This window comes from Prosopis cineraria, unplaced genomic scaffold (assembly GCF_029017545.1).
Source record: "Prosopis cineraria cultivar Desert tree isolate PC_DT_omini unplaced genomic scaffold, ASM2901754v1 PC9, whole genome shotgun sequence".
Taxonomy (NCBI): domain Eukaryota; kingdom Viridiplantae; phylum Streptophyta; class Magnoliopsida; order Fabales; family Fabaceae; genus Prosopis; species Prosopis cineraria.
Genome location: NW_026555340.1, coordinates 28,216,413 through 28,240,528, shown reverse-complemented (window position 1 = coordinate 28,240,528; position 24,116 = coordinate 28,216,413). Strand labels below are relative to the sequence as shown.

The following is a 24,116-nucleotide window of genomic DNA, read 5'->3' as shown; positions in this document are numbered from 1 at the left end:
TACTGCATATTCCACTCCATTGATATTTCAAACAATTATATCCAAAATCACAGTTTAATTTTGATTTAAACCTATTTTCTTGTGAGATTTGAGTCCTTATTTCTAGTGCAGTTTATTAATTTTTGAAAAAATACTTAAATAGACTGAGTGTATTACATTATTTATGATTTGTCCAATTAAAATGTTTCAAGTAATTTAAATAAAATTTTGTGTGATATTTTTTAAATTAATTTTATTTTTATAATAGAATATACGTTTGATTTCTTAAATTTTTTTTCTTTACTATCATTAATGTTAAAATTAATTTATATTTAATGTTATTTAAATTATTTTTATTAAATAGAGTATAAATGTTGTGGTGTGTTCCAAGTTCCAACTACCTAAATATTTCTTCTAATTTTGTTCGCCACATGTTTGAATTTCGAACGTTGGGAAAAAAAAAAGGGGAAAGAAAGAAAGGAACTTTGAACGAATGTCTTAAACTGTCCCAACAGCGCTTCGTGGCGCGCTGACCAGAGATCTGAACCGAAAGGATGATAACATTGGCTGATTGGCCTGTGGTTTCGCACTGCTTATACCAAAAAAGAAATTTTTACTTCAAATTACTATGAGGAAACGATTCAGTGAGTTCGGGAAGCGGCATCGTCGGACAAGGGGGAAGGTCAACACCGTTATCTTGGGCGACAAAAACGCCCCACCAGAGAGTTACGTGTCAACTTGTTCACGTGGCATGGGTTAGGTCGTCTCCGAGCCACATATGATTCAAACCTGGCACCCTACCTCTGGGATGCGGGCAAATCATCTCCCCGCTTTAATTAAGCTCGCCTCATCACCGTGCACGTGGCAGCCTCCAGAGGCCTCTGCTTCCTCCAGCTGTTCCGATCGCTATACGTCCACCTTCTTCCCCTAATCTGCTCCCGGGCCCCAAGGCTGTGACCTTCTTCCTGTTCACGTCCGCGTGTGCGGTTACTACTCGTCCATGTGTTCTTCATAGCTGAAAAATATATTCATACATGCAATGCAAATTGTCCTATGCCAACATGCAATTCAATGGAGAAGTCTACGCATTAAATAAAGCGCTTTAATTAATTTTCTCCATTCTCATTTTCTCTATGATGAGTTGTGCTAGTAGCAATATCATTTCCCCACATGCATGAGGTCTAGGTGCAAATCATGTATTACCATGTAGGCGCGTGAGTTGTAAATATAAATTGATCGATCAGAAAATATTGAATTAATTATTTTGCGGTAATGACAAGCCCACGTAGGATGTAACTTTCAACTTAGTGGGTTGAACTAGTTGGTATGTTTTTTGGGGATCTGATCAGAAGTCAGTCAGAAGTGATCGTGGATCGCTGTAAGGGATGGGTGAGTTAGTGAGCACGAGTGTTTGCCTTACTCATTCGGCATGCTGTGTCTGTATATAAAATATTTTTAATTAAATTTTTCATCCAACATAAAAATTTATTATTTAATTGAAATCAGATTAAAGCGCAGTAATTTTTTAATTTTGTCCCCATTAACACTAATTAATATCATGATAGTGATGGATAAAACACTCAATTAATATTTTTTTATTGTTTCAATACAAAGGCAAAATTATTTAATTATTAAAAAAATATTATAATACATTTTATATTTAAAAAAAATAAACTCCTATGAAATATTTATATAAATATATATATAAAGACGGAGGGAGTATACGAAGAATGCCACATTGCCACCTCTAATTTCTGGCCCCTAATTATTTAAATTGGAGTTCTAAGTATTAATTATATGATTATGACTCACTATTGCGCATTTGCGCTGATCTAAGGACTTAAACGCGCGTGCGCGCATATCAATTCCGAGTATGCAAGTGCGCAAAAAGTCTTGGCCGACATAGACACTAATGACTTGCCAAAGGGACCGATCGAGCAGAGAGATGTACAGAACACAGGTTTGCCTCGTCCCATGCCTCCATCACCTACCAGCGCTCTTTCCCAATATACATAAAAAATTATTTTATAAATGCTCTCAGCGTAATTAATCAGGTTTTCCACTCCCATGCACTTGTAGATGCAGTATACTCACTCATGTTTTCACAAATACACACACTTCTTCTTTCATATGCGTGGGTCGTCGATGGGTTCAATATTTCACACGAAAAGGGTCTCTCAATGAAGCTGATTATATATATAATGAATACTGTCGAGTTGAAGTATTCTAGTTTGGAATAGAAAAGCAGGAACATAAGGGCCAAGTTTGTTTTCTATAGCGCCATTAACGTTCATTAGATTCGACGATCTCACCTTCCATGTCCTTCTCCGCCCAATTAATGCTGCCCTTCAATTCCTTGCACTCTCATGATTCTTTTGCCCACTCACCATCCTTTCTCGTTTCCTTCGTATCTATCTATTTCACGTCTTTTACTTCCACGGCTGACTTCCGTAGAAAATTCACGTACGAGTTCATACCTGGTCACCACGTACAGTAGGCCTCTCTAACCTACCTTTCTTGTTTTCAAACATATCTCCCGCATCCTTTTCATATTACAATTTCCTTCTACTTCATGTCTATTGATTTTTCAAACTCATCTATGTCCCCTTGTATCTAGCTCTTCTTTCCCAACCCTTCTTTTAATATTTTAACCTGCATAGTACTAAAGAATAAGGGGCCGACTGGTCACAACGTGACACGTAACGAAAGCACGGGTTTTTATTGCAGTTTTTCACGTTTACATGTAATTAATAGTAGTAATCTAATTTTAATACTACAAGTCTGTCATATAAATCATCTCTAAAAGAGTTTCACTGTTCATAAATTGTTTCCTTTATTCCATCTTTCCCTCCATACCATATCAACAAGTCAAAGTTCATCCAATAAATTCGGGCCCTGCTTGAACATCCTCTTTTTAGTTTCACCGCCTCAAGCTTCACCTCTATTCCTGATCTAATTTCATACAATGAATGAGTTAATTTTTTCCATTGTTTATCATTCTCTCTTTTGTTTTCTCTTTGTATTTTTGTCTTTCTGAATCATTTTCATATTGAATTTTGGTCTTGGCACGTCAATTAACCAAGTGGCAAAACTGCCCCCAAAATATGGGAAGGTCGCAAGGTTGATCCCACTTAACAGATTCAGACCCCTTTGTGGTAAAAAAAGAAAGTACTTCTCATATTTTCCTCTATCTAATTCCGAATTTCTCATCTTCTATATATGTTTGTCTTGTGAATTCCATATCCCTTTTATTGGGTAAAAAAAGATCTTAAAATAACGTAACAGGATCAAGTGTTGAAATTTTCGTCTTTAGTCTATTATATAATAAATGATGTTTTATGAAAGTCTGATCCTCCTTAAACAACTGATCCCCATGACATATTGAGAGTGGAGATTTTGATGTGTGCAAACGCTGGGATTATTCAACTCAGGCATTAAAGTTGATACAGAATTAAAGAAAAGGAAAGACAGGAGCATGCGTCCTAAGGAGAAAGTGACAAATGAGACTTTTTCTGACGGTAATGAATGAGATTATATGACAATGAACTAATAAATGCACACATCGTAGCGATCGTTTTGATACTTTCATTTTTGTGGGTCTAACTATGCTGCAGACTCTACGAGCCTTAGATAAGATAGGAATTAGGATAACCAGTTAACCACTGCAAGAGAATTTATTGATCATCACTATATATGTATATATATATATATATATATCACCTTCCATCATGTAATCTTTTTTAATTGGAGGGTAATTAAAGCAAATGTAATTAATGGATTATATATATGTCCATGCAATATAATGAGGCTATTATACATAATGGTATGAATAGGTACAAGTTCATATTATTATTATTTTTATATTGATCATGAATATTCTTATATTGAAAGTAATCATGTATGAGGTACAGTTGTACATTAAATAGAGACATATCTTTTAATAAAAATTTTAATTTTAATTTGTCGCGTTGTGAGAGATTAACCTATTTCATTAGATCCAATCCTTGTTGGTGTTCAAGTTCATAATATTATAGTCAACATTAAAGGAGAATTATATAAGAGAGAGACACTATTATAAAAATAACTTTTTACAATGGTTAAAAATGACTTTTTACATCCGTTAAATAGGCGAAGTTGTTAGAGGAAATGTAGAAAGTTATACTTTCTACATCGGTTATATGACCGCTGCAAAAAATATATATTCTACATCGTCTAACCATAACTAATGTAGAAAATGGATCAACGATTAAAAAATTAAAAACTGGAGCACTTTCTACAGCAGTTCAAACACAACCGCTATAGAAAGTTTGCTATTTTACATCGATTTTTACATTAACCGATGTAGAATAGTAATTTCTACACCGGTTATGATAATAACCGTTGTAAAAAGTATATTTTATTTTTAAAATAAACATCTGTATTTTTAAATTTACCTTATTCTGTACACAAAAATTACCACAGCCAAATCAGACAGCTCAATTTATTTACAATTTTTAATATAAAGTTAAATTAACAATTATCCAAAATTTAAAGTTATCTATAAAATATTTAAAAACTATATATTAAGCTATCCAAAACATTGTGTCAACAAATATTTTTAAAAGTTATCTATAACTAACAAACTTCTTAAATTGTATGAAACTTTCTACAAAACTCACAAATTCTCCCCAAAATAAGTTGCCCAACGTATGCGAATGTCTTTAATTACCCAAAATAACTCCACTATTTTGCACTATACTCTTTTCATCCAAGGACTTTGTATAGAAAGCAAGGTACGTAAAAATGAATCGGTTATTAAACTGGTCATGACATTGGGTCACGGGTTAGTGGTTCAATCGGGGTTGAACCGGTGGCAAATCGATCATGATTAAAATAATATAATTTAAATAAAAAGATATTAATTATAAAAACATTCAACCAAATCCAACCACTCAAAAGTCTAACAATAATAAAATACTATATTTTTTAGACTTAGCATGCTCTGCCTCTAATTTTTCATTTTTTGACTTCAAATTTACTTTTTTTTATTATCTTATTTCCAAACTTAGAGCTTTAAAAAATTAAAAAAAAATCAAAATGACGTCATTTTGGGGGAAAAAGTCTGAAAAAAAATAACTCGATTAACCCAGTCAACCCACCAGGTTATTCGGGTTATACCGGGTTGAACTCTGGTTGACCGGGTTACACCGGTTCACTCCCTCACTGGGTTAAGAGTAAACCCAGACCAGACAATGGACCGGGTCACCAATTTTCGGGTTGATCCGACCGATTCGGTCTGGTTTTCAATACCATGGTAGAAAGAATGCCCATTAATATCATACGCACTCCAACATATAGCATCAAAGTTAGGACCTCTTGCCAACCATTTAACTGTATCAAAAATGCCACTTTCATTCAAAACTTTCTACTTGAACCAATCTACAAAAGTCTTATTAGGCTCTTTCAACAACCTTTATTTAATCATTCTCATTCGATAATTTTCTGTCTTTAGAAGTTTTTTGTGAGAAGAAATGTATTCTTTAACTTCATCAATATTATTCAAAATATAGAAATGTACTTCTTTTAATTCATCATGACTCATGCTCTTTATTGATACTCCACGTGTGCCTTGATCTAATTGCCTCTTCTCACGATGAGATTTAAGAAGTTCAATTGATTTTATACTTGACAAGTAATTAGAACAAAATTCCATGGCTTCTTCGGCAACGTATTTTTCAACTATCGATGCTTTAAGTTGATATGAATTCTTAACATGCCCTTTTAGTATTTTCATATATCTCTCAACTGGGTATATCTATTGTAAATAAATAGAGCCACACAATTTTACCTCCCTTACTAGATGCACTATTAGGTGAACCATAATGTCAAAAAAAGTAGGAAGAAAGTGCATCTCAAGTTGGCACAAAATCATACAAGCTTCTTGTTCTAACTCTTTTAGTTTACAGGGATCACTAACTTTACTACATAAAGCATTGAAAAAGAAACAGAGTCTAGTTATTATAAGTCTTAAATCTTCTTTCAATATACCTCGAATAGCCAAAGGTAATGGTTGTTACATCAAGACATGGCAATCATGAGACTTTAAGCCTACCAGTTTCAACTCTTTCACAGACACAAGCTTCCCAATATTTGAAGAATACCCTGAAGGAACTTTAATTTCATGTAAGCACTCACAAAAATTTATTTGTTCATACTTGCATAATGTATGAGAGGCTGAGAGACAATAAGTTCGCTTACCTTCTGGTCGCGGGTGTAAATCCTCTCGTATTCTCATTTCTTTCAAATCCAATCTTGCGTTCACATCATCCTTGGTCTTTCCTGGTATGTTTAGAAGCGTTCCAATAATACTATCACACATGTTTTCCTCTACGTGCATAACATCAATATAGTGTCTCACTTCAAGATTGTGCCAATATGAAAGGTCAAAAAGGATAGACCTTTTTTTTCATATGTTTTTTGCACCAATATTCTTTTTAGTCTTATCAAAGATAATATTGACATCTTTCACCCGTTCAAACACTTGATCCCCAGTCAAAGCATCCAGAGCATGATTGTGCTCTTGGTGACCATGAAAAGCTTTCTTCAATTTACGATAAGGGTGTTCTCGTCTAAGAAACCTCTGATGGCCAAGATAGACTATCTTCCTTCCATGTTGAAGTTGATGATAGTTTGTGCTTTCTTCACAAATTGGACAAGCTTTATGACCTTTCACACTATAGCCAGACAAATTCCTATATGCAAAAAAATTATTTATAGTACAAAAGATTATAGCATGTAACTTAAAATTTTCCTTCTGATTTGCATCAAATACTTTCACACCTGCCTCCCACAACATTTTTAAATCTTTAATTAGAGGTCTTAGGTAAATATCAATATCATTTCTAGGTTGTTTTGGCCCTGAAATCAACATGGATAGCATCATGTACTTCTGTTTCATGCACAGCCAAGGTGATAGATTGTAAATCACCAAAAGAACAGGCCATGAACTATGTATACTACTGAAACTATCATAAGGATTCATTTCATCAGTAAAAAGTTCGAGCCTCAAGTTTCTTGGCTCATTACCAAATTCAGGAAACAATTGATTAATTTTCTTCCACTGAGGAGAATCGGCTGGATGTCAAAGTTTTCCATCAGATATCCTCTCATTTGCATGCCATATCAAGTTATTCGCATCATTAGTATTTGCAAACAAGCGCTTGAACTTTGGTATAATTGGAAGATACCATAAGACCTTTACAGGAGCCCCCTTCTCTTTATACTGTGGTGTCTCACATTTTGGACACTTCTCCTCCCCTTCAAGCTCTTTTCTGTACAACACATAATCATTAGGGTATGCATGTATTTTTTTGTACTTCATACCCATTGGACATAATATTTTCTTGGCATCATAATAATGATTTGGTAGTACATTGCCTTTCGGCAACATCATTTGAAGTAACTCTAGCAACCAAGTGAAACTTTAGTCATTCCACCCAACTCTTGCCCTTAAGGTAACCAGTTTTAACACCCCAGATAACAAACTAAAATCAGTGTACCCCAGGTATAGAGGCTTCTCTGCGTCAGTGCACAAGTTATCATACACATATGCTCATTTAAAAGCTTCTTCCCCAACATTACGTATCATGTCCTCTAACCGATCTTCATTCATATCTATTTCATCATCCAGATTATCAATTTCCACGTATTGAGACGTGTTATTATAATCTTTCAATCATTCACCATGCCAAATCTATACTGTATAATTCTTGCAAATCCCATCACAAATCAAGTGATCTCTTATTTCGACAGCACCTAATCTCCTCTCATTCAAGCAATTAACACAAGGACAATAGGACCTTGCACTATTGTCAACAGTATTTTTCTTAGCAAATTCTAAAACTTCCTTCACCCCATTATCATACTCATCACTCGTTCGTCTAGCATTCATCGAACTACGATCCATATGTCAACTCCTAAAGAATATAACTAATGTTAAAAATTAAAACTTCTTAAAAATGACCACATGCAAACAACTTGATGAGACTTTCTTAAAAACTAAATTTAAGCAATTCAAGGGAAAAGAATGAATTTTAAAATATTTTGACAGAGTCTCCTCTAAAAATTGGACCTCCCAAGACCTTTAAAAAATTTTAATAGAGAAAATTGATAATTTTAAACCAAATTAATGATCACATGCAACAACTTAAGGCTTTATGAATCCACTAACAGCACTTCCAACAATAATTAATATCATTATCATCATACACACACACACATATCAGCCTAATAAATTAAATAAATTAACAAAAAAATACAATCAAATAAAAAATTATCTTTACAAAAATTAAGAGCCATACCTAATCAATCAAGAGTGGCGACAGCAATAAAAGGAGGAGCAAGCGGTAGGAGGAGGAGGAGGAGGAGGCGGTAGAGGCAGGGGGATGGAAATGTGAAGAGAATGGCAGCAAAGGGGGGAAGGGTGCAGCCGCAGGGGGAGGGGGTGCAGGTCGGGGGTAGGGGCTGATCGAATGGCGGGGCAGGGGAGGGGGCATTGGTCAAGGGAGAGGAGGAAGGAGAGTTTTAAAAGTGCAAAGAAGAGGAAATAAGAGAGGAGATGCGCAGAGTTGAAAAGGAAAAAAAAATTAAACCACTTTCTACAGTGGGTTACTATTCACCCGCTGTAGAAAGTGATTTTCTACAACGAGTGACTCTAGCCTGCTATAGAAAATGGAGTTTCTACAGCGGGTGACTCTAACTCGCTATAGAAAATGAGATTTCTACAGCAGGTGGACAACACCCGCTGTATAAATGTTGATTTTCTATAGTGGGTGGCAACCACCTGCTGTAGAGAAACCATTTTCTACAGCGGGTGGTTACTATGCACCCGCGACAACACCCACTGTAGAAACTCTATTTTCTATAACGAGTGTCTATGCACTTGCTGTAAAAAGTATTTTCAACAACGATTACCTTTTCACTCAGTGTAAAAATTATAATACACGTTGTCAAAATTACAAAAATGCCACCATCTTAACTTTCTGCACCGTTTGTCTTTCAACTGATGTAGAAAGTACCCTTTAAATTTCATATTTTGTACTAGTGAGAATTTCACCCAAGGATCATGTAGCTACTTACTTACCAATCAAGCTCAGGAAATTCTAGAAGTTGACTACAGGATTTGGAGACTAAACTTGAAATTAAGTTGTGCAACTAAATGACCCAAGTGCCCTTGATCTTTAAAGGGAAGAAAGAGCTCAACATCACTTGCACAAACAATTTGCAAGTTATATTAGGTATTTTACTTGTAAAGTTAATAATTTAACACCCCATGTTTGAATTTACAAATGTTAAATATTGCATATGTAAAACTTTTCTAATATTACCCATAAATTTCCTTATGTTGTTTGGCAAGGTTGTAAGTGATATTACTCGCATGACTTGTTAACTTATAATACTATATGACATGTTGAGTGACTAATACAACTTGTAATTTTTTTTTTATGTTACTTGTTAAGTCCATAATTAATATGAACTTGTGTAATATGTAACATGTGTAAATTTAAATATGACTTATTAAAATACTAACTTTACAAGTATAATGTTCAGTGACTTGTAAATTTCTTTATGTTACTCATATTAAGTCTATAATATTGACTTGTGCAATATGTGATATGTGTGAATTCAAACATGACTTGTGAAATTATTAATTCATATAACTTGTAAATTACCTTACGCTATTTGTTGAGACCAGATTGTTAGTTATGTAATATCCATTCAATGTAAATTCATCCACAACTTAATAAATTATTTTTTAAAACTTTTGTCCGAAAATAATCAGATTGAGATAATATTGATGTCACGAGAATCTAGTATAGCCTTACGCTATTTGTTGAGACCAGAATGCTAGTTATGTAATATCCATTCAATGTAAATTCATCCACAACTTAATAAATTACTTTTTAAAATTTTTGTCCAAAAATAATCAGATTGAGATAATATTGATGTCACGAGAATCTAGTATAGCCTACATGATACTAGCGTTGACTCTTCCCCCACCACTCCTTCTCCTGCCAAAATCCTAACTTCTGTTCCGTCCCTGTCCAGCCTCCACTATTGGTGTCACTTTGCTCCCAATCTCTTTCTTTAAACATATGCGTAATTGGGTCATTTTGCAGCACAATTTAGTTTCACTTACATCTAGAGCCAGTAAATTAAGTCACCCCGAATTGGACAGAAAAAAAATCAGAGTTGAGTTTGATTATATAAATTTAATTTAAAAAAATAAAATATTTTAAATTTATTTCAAATAAGCTCGATCAATTTAAATTACCAGCTCTACTTACTTCTCAAAATCCTGCAATGAATTTTCAGAATTTCATGGGGTTCATTGCTACATAAATAGCTACCATGATTATTAATTGAAATTCTCCCCATACAAAATTAATTATTAATCATCTTAACATATCCAGATCCAAAGTAAGAAAATTCCCCTTCTATATATATATATATAGTCCTCGCGACATTGTACCTGAAATAATTTTCAATTATAGTATTAATAACGCCTTCAACTAATTAAGTATTCTTGGTCCAGAAAATAACTAAATAACCATTCTTGTTCCGCTTGATCAGGATTACTGCTTTGACTGACACCTCCGAGTTACTGTATGGGATATTTTCTACAAGAGGATTTTTGGAGGTTCTTGTAGTCTTAATCATAAAAAAAAAAACAACGCCCTGTTTAGAACATTTATTAAAAAAATTCATTTTTATTCTCATTAAAACTCATCCTCCGATCCAAATATTAATAAATAAATGTGTTTTTAAAAATAAATTTATATTTATAACATAATTATTGGTTCTAACAACTTCCTCCATTTCATAGTAAGTGTCACAAAAAATAACGTCTTTTTGAATTTCACAGAAAATATCATTTTTACATTTGAAGAAAGTATTAAACACTCTGTTTTATGTTTTGCCCCTTATTAATACACTCATTATTGGTCAAATAGTATTTATTTAAAGATCACTCCAGACATTTTAAGAAAGTATTAGATTGATTTTACAAAAAATTAGATCGACGCAGGATCTCCTCAGTTTACATGAAGAATTAACGTTCGTGTGACATTTTCTTAATGAAATGAAGGGAGTAATTTTAATTGCATTTCTTGATACTGGTAAATTAGTTATTCGTCTTTTATAAAAAGAATCAGATAGATTATTGATTAATTACCATAATAACATCTCTTTTCCCTTAATCATTCCACGTAATAAAATGTTGGAAAAATATACTTACAATTCCTTACAATTCCACTTAATTTTGAATTAGATCCCTGTAGTTTATTTTATTTTAATCAAACTCTTATAGTTTCATCTATTATATATATTGATCCTTGAAAGTTAAAATTAATAATGAATTATTAAATTTTACAAAATAAAAATCCTCTTGGAGTTTGTAGAAAAATTAATTTAATACTTTTATTCAAAATTGAAAAAAATTGATTTAATCTACTATTCATATTTTTATTATAATTTTTTATGAAAATTCTAAATGTATAAAAGATATTTAAAAGACAACCCATCTAATTATATAAAAAATTATGTAATTAATTCTAAAGTCATATAATCATTTAATAAAAATATAATTTTGTTTTTTTAAATAAGGATTTTAACTTTCATAAATTAAGAAATTTAATTGATTAAATTATAAGGATTCAATTAAAATAAAATAAATTATAAAAAATTAATTTAAAATTAAATAAAATTATAAGGACGTGCTGGTAAGCTTCCCCGAAAAGGTTTGTGGTTTTGACGTTGTTTTAATTGTATATTGTCTCCATCTTCCAATTAGAAGAGCGCGCGCACGTGTGTGGGTATTATATATATACAGAACTGCCGTCAAAATTGACAATTTGGATACAATTCAATCTGATATTGAATTATCTATTATGGTTTATTCGTATTTAATGTCATATACCACATACAAACTTAATTAGACTGCTAAAAATGGCACTAATTGTCATGAGCTAAACTGATTCATTATCCGATTGAGGTACAAAACAGCAAGTGGCTTACGCACAACAGAGAATATGGATGCATGGCTACCGGAAAACAAAACAGTAATTAAATTGTGACTGTGTATAATTAGGTTAACTTCCACCAGAATATTTATGTGTAATGCCAAAAGCAAATCTACGAAGCTCCCAATCACTTATAGGATGAATTCTTTGTCAAAGGTCCCGCATGGAAATGAAATTGAAGAGTCCTGAACCTATGGTTTAGTCCCACCTTAACATGTGCTTCCATTTCGATTCGAACAAGGATGCAGAATCACGCTCACACACAAATATATTGGATATCAATAACTACTTCATGTTTCTTAAAAAAGTTAGATAAAATTTTAATCTCTTAAAAAAAGGTACATCTTTCTTATCATATCCTCATTAAATATTTTATTTAAATATTTTAAATAATTAAAATTTCAAGAGATCATTTTTTTGTAAAAACAGTAACAAATAGAGTGTAGATATAGTTTAAAAAAAAAGCTAACCAGTGTTTTATATTTTGAAATAAATATTTTTTCTAAAATTAGATATATGTTATATTATGCGGAGGGAGTGAAGGTGGTGAGGATTCAAATTCCTTTGACTTAAAAAAAAAAAATTGTGTGGCTGATGTTTCATAACGCCAGTTCCATGCCTCCATTCGGATCCCTTGAGCGTACTTTTTTTACTTTATTTATAAATCACTTTTAACATATTTTATTAAAATAAAAAATATTAAAATTTATTAATTTTATTTTAAAATTTAATAAATTTTTAACTTTATTCTTATTAAATATACACAATTCGATAACATATTTTCTTTCTCCAACATTTAATTAAAGGTAAAAAAATTATAATAAAAATTTTATGATGTGACTTTTAAATAGTATTAAAAAAATTTTCTTTCTTTACCTTATAAATAGAATTACAAGGAATATTGGTGGTTGCATGCTTCGTTTTTTTAACAGTAAATTACGGTATTGGTTACTTCTTGTCGTGTAGTAGGAGGTAATATGATGGGAGAATAAACAAATTCTCAAAACTGAAAATTTATGCCAGCTTATTTTAAAAAATGTTACTAATCAAACAATTACAAATAAAAATTTTAATTATAAAATGAGATTTATACTTAAAACTTAAATGTTTTATTTATAGTTACAACATGAAACTTAACTGTCATAAATGTATTACTTTGAGATTTCAATGTCATTCTCCGTAATATAATCCAAAGGTATTTCCAATGGCTAGGATTGCCTTGGTATAAGAGACGACACGGAAAGAAATGCACGTGTCATGATAAATGTAATAAATATAGTGTACGTCGACAGAGCTGTCCCCAACATTATTGCGAGCTTGCGAAAGCCGACTCAACATAGAGCGGGGAAAAAGTAGAAGAGGTCGGTCTCTATATTCCAGCATATGAATTATACTTCCTCTATTTTTATTTTAAAAAAATAAATTATCACTTTTATTTTTTTATATAAATAAAATAATATTTTTTAATAAGTATTTATTGTAAATTTTTTATATTATTCTTCATAATTTTATCATTCATAATTATCAAAGATAATTATTGAAAGCTCGATTAACATAATTAATGAAGAGTATTGTCATCAAATTCTTTTATTTACAGACATGATTAATATAATTAATTAATTTTTTAAGCTGTATAATACAGTTTTTTTTTTATAAATAGAAACCGATGAAGTGGATGTTAGCAATCAAGTTTGAACACAGCGGCTAATTAAATATAGGAAGATGAAGCGTTGTGAAATAAATTTGTGGGAGACAGAAGCTAGCCCAGGAAGAGAGGAGAAATGAGCCACGTTGGTGAAGAGGGTGAGAATAGTGAGGAAAAATGAAAGGGACAAGATATTATATAAAAATACATGTAGAGATCGAAATAATGAATCATGTTATAGGGCGAGTGTCATGTAAATGATGACGTATGCATTGGTAAGCAAGAAATGAAGGGAAATATTATTAACCACAGGTATCACCGGTGATGTTGAGAGCCCATGTCCCCTAAGCACTTCACATCTTACTTACCCATCCATGCCATGCACATCCTCTCAAATCCATGCATGCATCATGCATCTACTGACCTTGCACCGATACGCACCTCTTCATGTACCAACTTCATCCTCCTTTCACAATCCCATATTTTCAAACCCATACAATTTATAATTATTTACTTGTTTATTTTCCCAAATGCCTTCAATCACAAGATTTGGCAAATGCAGCACTTTATCAATTTATATACAGAGAGCGATGGGTGCATGTAAATACACACACACATATATAATAAAGAGTTTTGATTTTGTGGGCTGAAGAGAGGACATGTGGACATGGGGACAGACAAGATACTTCCTCTGTTTTTATTTATAAAAAAAAAACTATCATATTTAACTTATTTTTTTATAAATAAAATTATATTTTTCAATAAATATTTATTATAAGCTTTTTAAATTATTCCTCATAATTTTATTATTCATAATCATAAAAAATAATTAATAAAAACTTGACTAACACAATTAACAAAGGATGTCATAGTTTAATTTTTTTATTTTTAAATATAATTAATATAATTAATTAATTTTTTAAAATTAATTATATAATTTTTTTATAAATAAAAAACGGAGGGAATAGGTAAGAACGGTGGTGATGTGAGTGTCTGGCAGCGTCATTGGGAGAGGAGAATGGTCCCCTGGCCTCAGAAAACCAAGCATTTCACTTTCTTCTCCCGGTGCCTCCCACTACCTTTCAGATTTAATCATCTTTTCTTTTCTTCACCCTCCCAAATTAACCATGTCTATTGATTTCTTTTATTTTTTATTTCCCTACTTTTATATTGTTGCACTTTTTTTTTTTACATTTTTATATAAACGTGACTTTAAATCAAAATGACTCAACATGTATATAAAGAAAGGGAACAAAATACAAAGTTATAAATTTATTTCTCTCAAAGCAGTGAGCACTGTCCGCATGTCAAGATTTCAGGGCGGAGTCTTACAAAATTCGCGCAATATACTCCCTCTGTTTTCATTTATATTCATTTATTAAAAAAAAACTATGACTTTTATTTTATTTTTTATATAAGTAAAATTATATTTTTTAATAAATATTTATTACAAACTTTCTAAACCACCCCTCATAATTAAATCATTTATAGTTATAGGAAACAATTAATGAAAGGTATTATAGTCTAATTTTTTTATTTTTAAATATAATTAATTTAATGTATCAATTTTTTTAATTATATGATACAGTTTTTTTCTCCTGTAAATAAAAAGGGAGGGATTATTTTGTTATATTGATCGAACCACTTCATGGTCAAGAAAATTCATAATTAAATATCATATATTAGAAGTAGTGAAAGTTGTGGTTCGATGTAGATGTCAAGTTAATCCGACCCTGTCATGCTTGGGTTGTTGTCAACTAAGAAAAGACAAAGTCAGTCTTGTAAAATTGAAGATATAGGTTATTGTTGTTATTATTATTATTTGATGGCTGGCGTAAAACTATGTCTGAATTGAATACCAGAGAGAGAGAAATATAATGTAAGATCCATAACTTCACAGTTCATATCACATAAATAGATGATCCGCTTTATTAATCAATGACTTTAATTTGTAAACTTTTTTGACTATAACTCCGTCAGTTGCGTCTAAACTGGGCAAAGCTCCTTGTGTTTTTTCCTTTTTTATCGGCCAGCAGCAAAGCTCCTTATACTAAACGCATGTGTTTGCATATTAAAAAAAGAGAGAGAGAGAGGGATAACTTAGGGGTTCATCTTGGGCGCTCAGCATCCAAAATAAATCTGGGTCATCCAGAGACTAAATCTGGATGGCCCATATTTTATTAATTTAAATTTAATTTTTTTATTTTTTATTTTATATTTTATAACAAATAAAATTTTAAATTTTTTTAATAAATATACCCATCATTAATTTGGACAGTACTAATTTAATTTGAATAGTTCAACTCAATAATAAAATTTTTATAAATTGAATATCTGGATAATTTTGGATAATACAGATTCAATATTAGAATTTATAATAATTTTTTATTTTAATGAATATAAAATAAAAATAAAAACTTTAAATCTAGAACTTGCGCATGAAAATTTAATATTGAACCTAAATTATCCAGAATATATTTAGATAATCAATTTATAAAATTTATAACATGAAATTCAACCATCAAGATTAAATCAGTATTGTCTATATTGAAGATAAATACTCCCTCCATCCCTATATATAAGAAGTCTGCTAGAACTTTTTTTCATATCTAAATATAAGAGGTTGTTGGCATATTTTTAATGAATAGACTATTATGTACTTATTAAATTGAAAAGAAAAAAAAATAACTACTTTCATTGATTTACTTTAAAAAAAATTTATTTTTTATTTATAATAATTAGAAATAAAATTAAAATATTACTGTACTTTTAATTAAATAATTAATTTTTATTAGTTTGTGTAATTCGATTAAAAATATTTAATATAAAAGCACGGAGGGAGTATACTTATACAAAAAATTTATAAATTTGTATTTTTATAAAATATAAAATCAAAATTAAAATAAAAAAATTGAAATTAAAAAAAATCTGAATGATCCAGATTTTTTTTCCCCTGAATGATGAACAGTTGAACACCTCACTGAGCACCGAAGATGGGTCCGAGAACTTAGAGAGTAAAATTTATGGACCGACATGAGGAGGTCAGAAAGGGAAACAGAAGGCCCGTGGGGTGTGAAGTGGAAAAGGCAAACAACGTTGAAAACACTGCCTCACACAGATCACCCAACAAGCATCATGAGGTCTGGGGTTTAATCACGCACCTCCATACGTATGATAATATATATTATATATTTCGAATGTTTCAAAATATGAGTATCAATATCTTGAATTTTAAATAAGTACTAAAAAAGATATCTATAATAATTAACCAAAACATATTTTTTTAAAACAATTGAAGTCGTGAAAATATTTTGACAAACAATTGTAATACAAACAGTAGAATGCGTGACACGTATCATGGGATACACGATATATATACGGACACAACACGTTTAATCTTTATTTTCTGAAGTATCTCTGCACACCCCACATGTTCACCACTTGGACCATTCACCATTCCTTATTTTCTCATCCTACCTCTACCCTACAACCTTGCCCGCGTCAAATCACGTATGCCAAATTACCGATTCACGTTTCCCTGCTTCTCAACTTAGATTTCCCATATCTTTTTCCTTTTTAATTAATTTTGAAACCACCGATCATTTACATTAATTCTTCTTTTGATTGTAACATATAACATTTTTTATAAACTTTACTTGATTCAAAATATAAAATATTAAATGATTTTTATAATTTTTTTAATTATATCTCTTTTTATTTATTATATTTTTTAAATAATATATTGAAATTTTAATTATCCACCCATAAAATAGGATGAAATAAAAAATATTTTTTTAAAAAATTAAAATTATGACTAATATTTTTAAAAACCATAAATTAATTACCATTATTCTATACCAAATTGCCGATTCACGTTTCCTTTTTTCTCAACTTAGGTTTCCCACATCTTTTTCCTTTTTAATTAATTTTGAAAACTTTGATAATTCACATCTATACTTCTTCGGATCATAATATAAAGTATTTTTTATCAACTTTACTTGATTTAAAATATAAAATATTAGGTAATTTTTATTTTTTTTAAATTATATTCCTACTTCATTTATTATTATTTTTAAAAAAAATAATGGATTAAAATTTTAATTATCATCATTAAAGCATTCATAGGATATTTAATGAGGAAAAAATTTAAACGATATATTTTTTAAAAAAATTAAAATTTTTAAAAATTATGAATTAATTACCACTATTCAATATTTTTGCAGGAAGGGGGTATCTATTAACTCTGGCCATGAATACTATTCTTGGGGAAAATGACAAATAGGTTCAAAGAAAATTAATTAATTTAAGTCCTACCAAACTTAAAAAATTTTTAAGTTTGACTCTTAATTTTATAATTTTATTGAGATAAATTTATAATTTATATTATATTTCAAACTTTAATAAGGAAACCAAATTTATTTATTCTTCAACTATATGAAAATTTTAGAAATAAATTATAAATTCATTACAAATGAATTTATAAAATTGAGAACTAAACTTAAAAATTTATTAAATTTGATATTTTGAAGCTTAGTTTGAATTAATTAATTTTTTAAGGACCTCTTTATCATTTCACCCTATTCTTAAACAACAAGCAATAATAAAGGACCTGATTTTAATTCCATCTGCTAAAAAATGAAGGTTAATTATTTTATTTATAGTATATTTTTTTGATTTAAAAATGTAAAATATTTTTTGAGAAGTTAGATATTAAAATATATAAGACATTTTTAGTCTTTTAAAATATAATTATTACTTTTTTAAAATTTTTTTTATTGATAATAATTTTATATTTATTATAAGGTACTTAATAAAGATAAATATAAAAAAATAAAATTAATTTAAAAATAAATAATTATTTTATTAAAAAATAAAATTTTATTAAAAATATGTTATATTTTTAAATGAAAAGAGTATATGAAATTGGAGGCGCGCACACAGCTGACTTTTGGCAGTCCGTGAGTAAATGCCGTTTTCTGTCCCTTTAGAGTTTTGAGTTTGACCCATTCGGCCAAAAAATAAAAAATAAAAAGCAACTCTTTTACCCTCGGGTCAGCGATCCACGGTTCGTTTGAACTGCTATCACCCCCCCTTCATTTCTCTATTTATACACCTTTTCATATCTTCACTAGACAACGCCATTTCTGGACGCTTGTGCCCTGCGTTTCTCGGAGAAGAAGGAAACCTCATAAACTCTGCTTCACGGATACAACAACGGAAGCTGGATCGAGTTAAATGTACGTCATGGGAAGGCCACCTTGCTGCGACAAAATTGGGATCAAGAAGGGCCCTTGGACTCCCGAAGAAGACATCATCCTCGTCTCTTACATTCAAGAGCACGGACCTGGTAATTGGAGATCTGTTCCCACTAAAACAGGTCATTTTTCCCCCCTTACCTGGCCTTCTTTTCCTCTGTTCACTTGCTGCTATAGTCAAGACTGTCCGTCTTATCGATTTCGGCGTGAATTCCAGGTTTGATGAGATGCAGCAAGAGTTGCAGACTCCGATGGACCAACTATCTTCGTCCCGGTATTAAAAGAGGCAACTTCACTGATCACGAGGAAAAAATGATCATCCATCTCCAAGCTCTGCTCGGCAACAGGTACTAAATATATAATGCTTATTTGTGTGAATTTGGTGACGCGGGTATTTATAGAGGAATTGGGATTTCATTTCTGGGATGAACGATGCGCGCAGATGGGCTGCTATAGCTTCGTATCTTCCACAGAGGACGGACAATGACATCAAGAATTATTGGAACACCCATTTGAAGAAGAAGCTGAAAAGGCTCCACACTGGGACTGAGGGTGACGACCAAGAAGACGACTCGTTCTCGCAGCCCAAGGGCCAGTGGGAGAGAAGGCTTCAAACAGATATCCACATGGCCAAACAGGCTCTTTGCGAGGCTCTGTCTCTGGACAAGCCGATGACCGAAACCGATACCAAGCCCTCCGATTCCACGATCCAAACATCCCCTTATGCCTCAAGCACCGAAAACATAGCCCGATTGCTCCAGAACTGGATGAACCAATCCCCGAAGGACCCGACTCAACAAACAAGTTCACCGCCAGGAGCTCGCTTCATCAACACCGCCACGGCGGGTTCCAGTTCGTCCAGCGAAGCTGCGACGTATAATAGCAACAATAACAACCACGTTCTGGATTCTCTATGGAGCTTCAGCTCTAATGCTTCCCAACAATCCGTGTCTGCGGATGACAACACCACGAACAATAGCTTGTTCCAGGACGAAAGCAAGCTTAGCTCGGAGTCGCAGCTTCCTCTGACTCTGATCGAGAAGTGGCTTTTCGATGATGCGGTGGCTCAGAACCAGGAAGACCTAATCAATGAGTCGCTTCTGGAAGAAACTACTCCGCAGTTGTACTTCTAGAAGAAAACTTAAGCTTGAGCGAGGAATTATGCGTAGTGTCAGTCAAAATCACATCATTAAACCAGAGAACGAATATCCGATATCCTAAGAAAACCATTCCATGTAAGAGTGGCTCAAGCGGTGGCTTCTAGCTAGAGGTAGCCCCTTCGTTTTTCTTTCCCTTTGTCTTAGGTCACTCAACTTAGACTTTCGCTGGCCGGAGTAAGAAGAATGGAAGATGATATTTTCTTACTCTTCAAACAAACCAACCAACCAACCGAAGTGTACATTACAAGTTCCTGCTATATCATATCCTCAAATTTATGTACCAAAAAATCAGTTTTTACATATATACGTTCTCGTCTTCTTACAGCTGTATTGTATGGGGACATCAGTGAGTTCTTATCATATGTCTGTCAGTGTTTTTTGGTTTTTATTAATTTCCACAAGATATACGTATAGTATGTTTCGATGGAACTAAAGATCATCGCATAAGAAATCATAAATATCCGACGGTTATCACTTACCAGTGCCTCGCCATATAATCTTCATAGAGTTCAAAGCTTTCTGTTAAAAGGAGTTGCGCGGGTTAAGATTCAGTCTTTAGAGACTAAATTTGCTTCATAGAATAATAGATAAGACTAATAAAACAATAGTTTTCGAATGTAATAATAGCAATAAATGACACCTAACCAGAAAATGGACATGTGTATTGCGAGAGCACCTTCTTTAAATTTTGTAAATATATTGATATTAATATTGATAAAAGTTATTGCACAATAGATATAGCATATATCCCCACTATTAGTATTTTCAAGAGGTTAAATATTAAAAAATATAAAATATTTTAAGATGTAATTATTTTTTTAAAAAAATATTACTAGTAAATAAATAATTATATATTTATTTTAAAGTAAAATACTTAATTAAATATAAATAAATATAAAAGAATAATATTAATTCTAATATAAATAACTATTAGTGCGGACTTCTGTTAAAAATGGCTTATGAGGTACACGGCTAGGTGGTGAAAGAACAAGAAGTAGGATGACGTGAGGTATTGCTATAATGTCGGCCAGCAGTTATTTTGCTAAAGCTCGGAGTGTTTCTTTTTAAGAAAAAGTGTAATTCAAATCAAATACAAAATATTTTCAATTTCAAACAAATTAAAATAAGTAAATTTAAAAATTTAAAAAAATTTAAAATTATTGGTAACAAAATTTAGTTACAGGATAAGTAGTGGATAAAAAACTCATTTGGTTATATTTAATTTAAAAATATTCTACTTTAATAAGAGGACAGGTGGAATTTTTGCTGGGGATCTGTGGCAAACCAACAGAGTAAGAAGGTTTTGCCATGGCCTAAACCACAAAGTAGCGTATTTTTTCTCTTTTTGTTGATTCCCGGATCAACAAAGTAGAGTGGTACGAAGCACAATAAAAACTTAAAAAGTGAGACCACGTTGAAGGCTAAACCAACGCAAACGCGTGGCCATCGATGGTTGGATTAGACTTAGTAAGAGTGGAGGGCCCATGGGAGGACCTTTCGTCAAGGGCATTAATGGCAAAAACAGCTACTTGCAATGGATTGCTTCGTTGTATTTGGTTAAAAAAGGACTCCATTTAAATCATATATGAAAGTGAAGGTAAAAGTCCAGCATGATTTTATTTTGAGGGGAATCAAAATCCCAAGTTCACCATGGTTGTGTTCGGTCTTGGAGTGGTTATATCCTGATGATCATCATATCATGCCCATGAACGCATAACAAAGATTATATTATTGTTAATGAATGTCGTGGGTGAAGTGAAGCCACTGAGTTTGTGATCCAATTCAGACATGAAATGGGGAGGAAGGGAAAAAAGAAGCAGAGATTGGAGGGGCAGAGGTTGGGGAAGCAATGAAGGAATGATGAGAAGCAGAATTGGGGGAGATATGACTTACTATGAGGCTCAAAAAAGGACAAGAAGGAACATTGGGAATGTGAAAAGAAGAGAGAAGCACGTGATGGGGTTTGACTTTCGGAGGAGAGAATAGGAAATCCAGTGAAATGAGTTACCCAGGAGTGAGGAAGCTGCACGTTCACCAATGGCAGAAACTGGTCCAATTACACTTCCATTCTTCATTTTTGTCAAACCCGCCTCCCTCCGTATTCATTCAATCCATGCTCATTCAATTTTTCTTTCCTTTTCTCTTCCTGGAGATGCCAGATTATTTGTAATCTTTCATAAAATATATTTATTCAAATTTATTTATAAATCCCTTTTAATATGTTTAATTAAAATTAAGATAAATTTTAAAATTATCATAACTCTGTAAGTTTTAAACTTTTTGCCTTTGTTAAATATATATTACATCTATTAAAATTTATAAGATATTTTTAAACACAATCACACATGCCAATAAAAATCATTATCAAATATATCCTTTACAATTTTTTCTTTTTTAAAAAAATTTAAATTTTAAAAAAATCCTTCATTTAATACTTAATTTGTGAAAAAATATGAGAGGGAGAGAATATATAAGAAAGATAATATAGAAAAAATATTATTAATAAAAATTTATTTATGTCACAATATTTTATATTTTAAAATGTTAAAGTGTGTCTTGTAAATTAGGATGGATGAAGCATACTTTAATAATGTAATTTATATCACCAACATTTAAAGAGATGAAAGAAAAAAAATTATAATTAAAAGTCAATTACTTATCTTATAAATAGGATAAAAAATTGCTGTTCTTTACAATGTAAATAGGACATGGAAAAAGTAAAGGACTAAAAATACATTCTTCGAATGACAATCACTTATTCAAAGGATGAGGGTATTACTTTTTTTTAATATCACCCTGATCATGCTTATTTTATTATTTGAGTATAATTATCTTTTTTTAATGAGTATAATTATCTTTATTTTCACTACCTTCCATTTATAATTTATTTTCTTCTTGTTTGTGATCTCATTTTCTTTTTGAGTCAAGTGTGAATAATTCAAGAAAGCTTACATTAAACGTGACTAACATGAAAGTGAAGTATAAAACATTGCATATATTATATACAAATTTTTACTCTGCATCAGTCTCTACAATTCAAAATCATTGCATATCTGAAATTTTGATTTTATTTGAAAAGAAGCATTAACTAGTTTTGTAACATTTTATCCTTCTTTGATGAAAATAATAATAATACTAGCTAGGTGAAATGCTCAAATGATTATCCAGGGAGAACTTATAGTTGGTAAGCATAAAGGAGTGGGCAAATACAATCACACTTTGCTATATATAACTTAAGTTGTTCAGTAAGTTTCTTAACCTCTGCACACAACATGAAATAATAGTTATTTGGAAACGGAATTTGTAACACTTGATACATTTTTAAAACATAGAAAGGATGCTCACACATTTGGGTAGGTAACATATATGGAAGGATACTGTATGTGAATTGAAAAAGTAAGAAGATGGAACGCGAAGCAGTAATTAATGAAGGTGATTGAGATGAACTGAGGAAGAAAATGGGACGCATGAGAGAGACGGAGGAATGGGCATTGAAGCGCGTAGGATCAATGGTTCGTAGGGAATAACAATAATAATAAAGGGGGTTATAAATGGAGGGAAGCACAAGTGTGCAAGAGGAAGCAAGGGCTCGCTATCTAAGCCGGCGTGTATTGAATGAAGAGATGATAAAAGAGAATAAGCAGAACAAGTGGGCAAAGGAAGAGGAAGCTACAAGCCTCTCGTCCCATAGCAGACAAGACCGTGACCTCAAATCCCTCCAGCTTATACTCTTTAAATGATCTAACTTACAACCCTACCTACTACTCTTCTTCTTCTTCCCTTCCCACCACAATATCTATCAACTCTCTCCTTCCTTTATGTTATTGTATATTCCCAGATTCTTCTACGTCTCCATGCAGGGGCTTTACTTTATTCATTCATTCATTCATTCATATTTATGGCGACTTGGACCCTATGAATAGATCTCCCACTCATTTCTCTTCACAAAATCAAGCCAACTATGTATCTCCCTTCCTCCTCCTTTCTCTCCGTTTAATAATTTATTGGCTGATTAGTT

The 24,116-nt window shown here is 31.7% G+C and overlaps 1 protein-coding gene across 2 annotated transcripts; it reads left to right on the top strand.

Moving 5' to 3' along the window:
• The first annotated feature begins 18,810 nt into the window (after positions 1–18,810).
• On the top strand, positions 18,811–20,431 carry LOC129320576 (myb-related protein 306-like). Of its 2 annotated transcripts, none has more exons than XM_054966097.1 (3): positions 18,811–19,030; positions 19,156–19,285; positions 19,381–20,431. In XM_054966097.1, the coding sequence occupies exons 1-3, from the start codon at positions 18,919–18,921 to the stop codon at positions 20,069–20,071; spliced, it is 933 nt and encodes a 310-aa protein (XP_054822072.1). In that variant the 5' UTR covers positions 18,811–18,918; the 3' UTR covers positions 20,072–20,431. The 2 variants fall into 2 exon arrangements, with proteins under 2 accessions (XP_054822072.1, XP_054822071.1); XM_054966096.1 differs by having other exon boundaries at positions 18,812–19,060.
• The last annotated feature ends 3,685 nt before the right edge of the window (positions 20,432–24,116 follow it).